The sequence below is a fragment of the Capsicum annuum genome, chromosome 6 (genome assembly GCF_002878395.1).
Source record: "Capsicum annuum cultivar UCD-10X-F1 chromosome 6, UCD10Xv1.1, whole genome shotgun sequence".
Classification (NCBI taxonomy): Eukaryota; Viridiplantae; Streptophyta; class Magnoliopsida; order Solanales; family Solanaceae; genus Capsicum; species Capsicum annuum.
The window spans coordinates 199,175,992-199,183,089 of record NC_061116.1 but is presented as its reverse complement, the minus strand read 5'-3'; the positions used below and the strand labels follow the sequence as shown (position 1 = coordinate 199,183,089).

At 35.4% G+C, this 7,098-nt stretch overlaps 1 protein-coding gene across 2 annotated transcripts in view; it reads right to left on the bottom strand.

Moving 5' to 3' along the window:
* LOC124899312 overlaps positions 1-6,899 on the bottom strand; it is a 15,117-nt gene extending 8,218 nt beyond the window's left edge. For both annotated transcript variants that reach the window (XR_007056645.1, XM_047413734.1), the window contains exons 1-2: positions 5,535-6,899; positions 5,111-5,215 (exon numbers count right to left, since the gene is read on the bottom strand). Coding sequence is in view for 1 of the 2 variants with exons in the window: in XM_047413734.1 (XP_047269690.1) it covers positions 5,111-5,215; positions 5,535-5,928 (499 nt within the window). In the remaining variant the exon portion in view is untranslated. The remainder of the gene's footprint in view (positions 1-5,110; positions 5,216-5,534) is intronic.
* Positions 6,900-7,098: the final 199 nt, after the last annotated feature.

Genomic DNA, 7,098 nt, shown 5'->3' with positions numbered 1-7,098 from the left:
ATATGTTTCTTGCATTCTCACACTCTTATACACCTATGAAAGTTATGTAGGTTGAGAAATCTTCACAACAATGTTCATGTCAGTTTTTAAAACCCCAATGTAACAACTAATAGTATTTTCTTCAGACAATTTAACCCTAGTCAAATGCTTCTCAAATACAACTTGATATTCTTTCACACTCCCCACCTATTTGATCTGTTTTAGCTCCTCCATAGGGCCATCAAAGTCAGTACCAAACTTATCCACCATAGCCATTACGTACTCAGTTCATGTAGGTGGTTGCAAATATTGCCTATACCTTATACAAGATAGATGCCACTGAATGACTTCTCCCTCCAACTGCAAAGCTGTAATATAACCCTTACCCTCATTAGAAACATTTTCCATGGAGAAGAATTGTTCAATTTTGAAAAACTAGGATCGTAAAGCATCCCCAAAAAATCTCAAATAATCCATTCTCGACCATCTTGAGAAATTGGAGTTGTGAGTGTTATAACTTGCAGGGCTTTTATCTTGCCCTTTTTCTTCTGAATGTCGAGGTCCAGAAGGACCTTCTCTACCTAAAAGAGATTTCTCCCTCCTATTTTTTCCAGATTGCACCAACATCTCTTTCAATTCCATCACTACTTGATCCAATCTTTGCCATTAATTTCTATAGCATATCCCTTATGTCTCCCATTTCAGCTGAAGAACTATCAATGGATCTTGCTGTTTTCATTATGGTTGCTACGAAATCGACTGGCTCTTATACTAATGTTATACAAATGTAGAAGTTACAGATGATAACTCGAGATTTGTAGTTTGATTCAGGAACCGTGTTTAAGATTTCAGCTTAAGATGATGAATTGAGAAGAAAAGAGAAGAGAAAGAAGAGAATAGAATAGAGAGAATTTTAAAAGGGAAACTGACATTTCTTATTATGATCCTTCATTTTGCATGTTCTCTATATATCAAGGAAAATGGAATACACTAAGAACACATTTGTAACTAACTTTTAACAGAATTGAGAATGAGCATGAACAGTAAAAAATGTCTAACTAATTGGCAGTTATAACTATTTTCCAGAACTAGTTGCTGATCTAGACTAAACTTCTTTTAATCCCCATTTCCAACTATGTGATGTCTTTCAATCTTTATTTCGTGTATCACATTATCATCAAGGTTATTTGATTGCGACTACTAAGGACTTTGGAAATATAACAATTACAACAATTCAGTTTTACAGAGAGTGTCCAACATGAGCTTTGACTCTACTGGCAGACTCAAATTTCAGAATTTCTCAGAATTACTAAGCAAACAGTGAGAATTCATAATCTATACAAACACCAAGTTCCTAATCCACACATCAAGTTAATAACACCAAACCATGTGGAGGGAAGAAGATTACCAAACAGAAAAATATTCAGAATCCTGAGCAAGAGAAAGTTCTACATACCTCTTTAAACGTTGAAAGAACTTGAGATTGAAAGAAGGAATTCAAACATGATTCTCACCAATTCTTTTGTGTTTCTTAGGAGTTGTGATTGAGAAAAGGAAAAGGGATATAGCTAATGGAGAACTTCTAAAAACTAATGGGAAAAGTAAGGCTTTTTATCGTATGAGTTAAAGGAAAATAGAGGGACTTGTTTTAATGCATATTAATTGATAGAAACTAAAGGGATGTTATTTGGCTGGAAAAACAAAGTTTTATAGGAAAAGAAGGTATGAAAATTGATAATTAAAAGGGTTTTATTTACTTGAAGTAAAGGTAAAAATGAAAGGATGAAATTGCCCTTGTAGGATAAGTAATGGGTCTGAGATGTTACACTAACACTTATTATCGATAGGTTTTACGTTAAAAATATAATGAAGTAAACAAAATTATGTTCCATTTAGCTGTTTAATTTTTAGATGAGATGGTCACATGTTTCAACATTGGGCGTTAAACTTCATTTTTTTCAGTTAGTGTTTAAGAAAATACTAAAGCACTCAATCACACATCAAATTCATAGACATACTGAAGATTGCACCATACTGCACAAAACAGTGTTACCTTGAAAAGATCTGTGAAATTCTAGCACAACAGCTAGATCATTCATGTTCAATGGAGGAAAATGTAAAAGAGAAACTGAACTTTATTGATTCATTAGCTTACATTGTTGTTGTTGCTCTTATTTATAGGCAGAAGAGAACTGAGCTGAGTGAGCTTCTATCCAGCTTATTGACAGCTTAGCATAACCGACTAACAACCTAACAACTTACCTTGCAACTTCTTTAAATAACTCTGTAACTCACCAAACAACCAACTGACTAACTACTTTATCAATATCAATACAGTACATTTACATATACTGATGTAGTGATGCAGCGATCACATATATGTGTTGAAACACTCCCCCTCAAGCTGCAGGGTGCATTATGTTAAGCATACTAAGGTTGCCTAATAAGTGTGCATGTTGAGCTTGACTTAAACCCTTAAAGATAAGGTCAACAACCTGATCATGAATGTGAACATAAGTAGCCTGTATCAAGCCATTCTTGATCTTTTCCATTATGAAATGGCAATCTATTTCAATGTGTTTTGTCCTCTCATGAAACACAGGATTTTTGGCTAATTGTATAGCTAAATGGCTGTCACTAAACACTAAAATGGGCAGAGTAATGGTATTATTGATTTCCTAAAGCAATCCAACTAGCCAAGTTATCTCTGCAACTGCTGAAGCCATGCTTCTATATTCAGCTTCAGCAGAACTTCTGGACATAGTGTGTTGTTTCTTGGACTTCCAAAAGACTAATGATCCACCAAGAATAGCATATCCAGTGTTAGGATATGCAGCCCAATCTGAGTCACACCAAAAAGTGAGAGTGGTAGAAGGATCAGCTTTCAACCAAATGCCTTGACCAACTGAACCTTTGAGGTATCTTACTACTTCTAGTAGAAGCCTCTCAATGTGAGTTCTTAGGATGTTACATGAACTGGATGAGAGTTTGGACAGCAAAGTTGATATCAGGTCTTGTGATAGTAGCATACATGAACTTACCTATCAGTCTTTGATAAGAAAAAAATCAGACAACAACTTATCTCCTTGTAAACCCGTGGAATGATCATATTCAAGTGTTTTCAATCTAAGATTAGACTCCAAAGGGGTAAGGGGAGGCTTAGAACCACTAAGACCTGTATCAAAAATTAACTTAAGGATGTACTTTCTTTGATTTAATATCACCCTAGAAGCTGATCTGAGGATCTCAATACCTAAGAAGTACTTGAGATCACCCAAATCCTTCATTCTGAACTGCTTATGTAACTTGCCTTTGGTTGCATTAATCAAAGTACTATTGCTACCAGTAATGAGTTGGTCATCAACATACACCAAAACTATCACTGTATCAGAACCTTTATGTAGAGTGGAGAGAGAATAATCATGAGCACTCTGTGTGAACCCAACATCAAGTAAGGGATTAGTGAGTTTGAGATTCCATTGTCTGGAAGCTTGCTTGAGACCATACATGGATTTAAGTTACTTGCAAACTCTATTCTTACCATATTTTTTGAAACCTTTAGGTAGTTCCATATCTTGTAAGAATGTATTATAGACATCCATCTAATGAAGAGTCCAGCCATTAAATACTGCTACAACAATTACATACCTAACTATTACCATTTTAGAAATTGGTAAGTATGTTTCATGATAATCTAGCCCTTCAAACTGGCTATATCTCTTGTCCACTAACCTTACTTTAAACCTTTCTATCTTCCCATTTACAAAATATTTTGTTTTGTATATCCACTTGGAACATACAGTGTTTTTGCCTTTGGTCAAGTCAAAACTACTCCATATATTATTAGCCTCCAATGCCTGGATTTCTGACTTCATAGATTCCACCCATATGTTATCCTTTACAGCTTGCTTAAAGTGCCGGGGTTCAGTTAAATTGGAGAACTTTGACAAGTAACATTGATAAGTAAAGCTCATTTTTTTGTAAAATAAGTTTTTGGCTAAGGGATACTTATATCTTTGGCTCTTAGAGGTATTAACATAGTCATGCATCCACACAGGTAGTCTAACAGTTCTAGTAGGCCTGCAGGTAGATGTTTGAGTCAAGGGGGGATCAACTGGACTATCTTCTCTATTACTTGTGCCAGGTATATCTAGATCAGGTGTAGTAGTATTAGTAAGAACATCAGCTTCAATGGAATTATGCTCATCAGGAAAGTCATAAGAAATATCATCATCTGTGAAGTTTAACAACTCAGTGAAATCTTTACCAGCCTTGGAAGTTGTTGCTTGCTGTAAGTCCTTCTGTGATGGATCAAATGGGAATGTGTCTTCTTAGAACACAACATCTCTACTAACAATCAACTTTTTGGATTGCAATTCTAGAAGTAAGTATCCTTTTTGAGACTCCGAATATCCTACTAACACAACACGTTTTGCCCTTTCAGAAAACTTATCACCTCTGGGAACAACTGTGACATAACATAGACATCCAATCACCCTTAGCTAGAAAGTTTGGGATCCTTGAAGAATAACAGATGGAATGGGCTTTTACCATTTAAAATGAAGGATAGTAGCCTATTCATAATGTATACAACAGCCTTCACACGCAATCTTCTATACTTAATTGGAAAATGAGATTGAAATTTTAGAGCTCTAGCTATGTTTAGTATCTGTCTGTGCTTTCTCTCCACAACTCTATTTTGTTGTGGAGTGCGGCGATAGCTAGTTTGATGCAAAATTCTCAAAGACTGGAACAATGCATGACATTGAGAATTGATAAACTCGATCCTATTGTCAGACCTTATGATCTTTATTAATACTCCAAATTGTGTCTTGATCATAGGTATGAAGGTCTTAATAGCCACTATGGCTTCAAAATTCAGTTGTAACATATGTATACAAGTGTATCTACTGTAATCATCAAACATAGTCAAAAAACAGTACTTATTATCAAAAGTAGCATTTTTATAAGAGCCCCAAAGATCCATGTGTACAAGCTCAAAATATGTTGAATATTTTGAAGTACTATGAGGGAATGATAATCTTGTATGTTTAGCTAGTGGGAATACTGTACATTTATTCAACATATCTATATCATTATGACTCTTCAAAAAATCTAATGATCTCAGAACCTCTGAAGCTGGATATCCAAGTCTTTTGTGCCATAATGTTATCTTTCCATTCTTCTCTAAGTATATAAAGTCTACAATCCCCTTCACCTTGCCACTGAAGAGGTCCTGAAATACATAAAAATCAAGATAGAAGGAAACAAAATAAGAGAGTTCCTTCGTTATCTTAGCAACAGACAGTAGATTAAGTCTGAAGTCTAGGACAAAAAGAACATCCTTAATCACACCACATGAAAATACATAAGCCTTTCCAATATGATAAATGTTTACTTCATCACCAGTAGGAAGGTGTAGTTTGTCCTTTTGACTTGATACTAGGATTGTACTATTTCTAAACATGTGTTTGTGTGTAGCCACATGATGTGTGTCCCCTAATCCCACAATCCATTGTCAGAACAAGTTTTGGACAGAAAATAAGTGGTTATACCTGTCATGTTGACTTGTTTCATATCCTTGGTGTCCTTGCTCAGCATGCTCATAATTTTAGAGTATTCTTCATTTGTAATTGTATGAGCCTTTGCCAGTGGTGCAGGTCCCTGATCATGACTTGAACCGGCAATATCAACTTGTCCTGCTACCACGTTGGGTATTTGAGAAGGCTTACCAGCTGTGTGGTTGCCACTACCATATGAGAAATAGTTGTTACCGCTACTATATGACCTGGGATTAGCCGTAATGTACCCTTGTTTCTTTTTATTCTTCCAATCAGTAGGATAGCCAATCAGTTTATAACAACTCTTTGGTATGACCTGAGAGGTGACAATAATCACACTTTCTTCCTTTGTAGTTGGAACACCCTTGCCCATAACTATAAGAACCATAATTTCGATTCACCTGCATGGCTAGTGGTTCTGATCTATCATGTACTGTAAGCATACAAGAGGAATGTTGGATCTCATCCTCAACAAGCATGGCATAAGCTTGATAGATAGTAGGAGTTACACCCTTGAGTAAAATTTGTCTTTGATCTTGATCATAGGACTTATTTAAGCCACTCAAAAACTGTAAGCGTCTCAATTGACACATATAATCTAAATATTCCTTAGACTTAGGGCAATCACAGCTAGAATTAGGAACCAACACATCATAATCACTCCACAAACTTTTCAATTTGGTAAAATAAACTGAAATTAAATCAGTACCTTGAGATAGCATATTGATTTCATGGTGCAACTGATAGATGCGTATACGATTCGCTTTTTCAAATCTCTCTTTCAGATCTTTCCAGACAGCACAAGCATTTGTAGCATAAACAATGCCATATAGCAGGCTCTCACTGTGTTCATAATTCAGGATAAGACAATTGGATTACATGTCTCCCATTACTCATGAAGTTCCTCCCTGTACGAGTCCTTGCTATAGATCTAGTGACAAAATCAAACTTTCTCTTTTCTAAGAGTGAAATGCATATTAAACAACTCCACAAGTTGTAATTTTCTGAACTGGTGAGTCTGATGGGAACGAGTACAACATTACAGCTATCTGAAGTACCAATAAAAAGTGGATCACTTTGATCAATCTTTGGTGCCATGGCTGTACAGACTGAATCAACAATAGAGTTCAACCGAGAAGAAGAAGTCGAGAACAGAGATTACACAATTTTAGATTTCAATCGAGAAGAAGAAGCTGATAATAGAGATCACACAAACTCCTCGAGATTTGCATATAATAGAATGAGAAGTTAACTGAATCTTCTCAGTACTGAGCGCTTGGCTCTGGTACCATGTGAAATTCTAGCACAACAGCTAGATCATTCATGTTCAATGGAGGAAAATGTAAAAGAGAAATTGAACTTTATTGATTCATTAGCTTTACATTGTTGTTGTTGCTCTTATTTATAGACAGAAGAGTGTTGAGCTGAGTGAAATTACTAAAATATCCTTTTTTAAAATCTAATTGCCACGTCTTTTAAAAAAAAAAAACTTGTATCTACATTACAAACCGAACGGGTGTGTTCTTTTGAGGTTATTAAATTATTTGACACATCCATA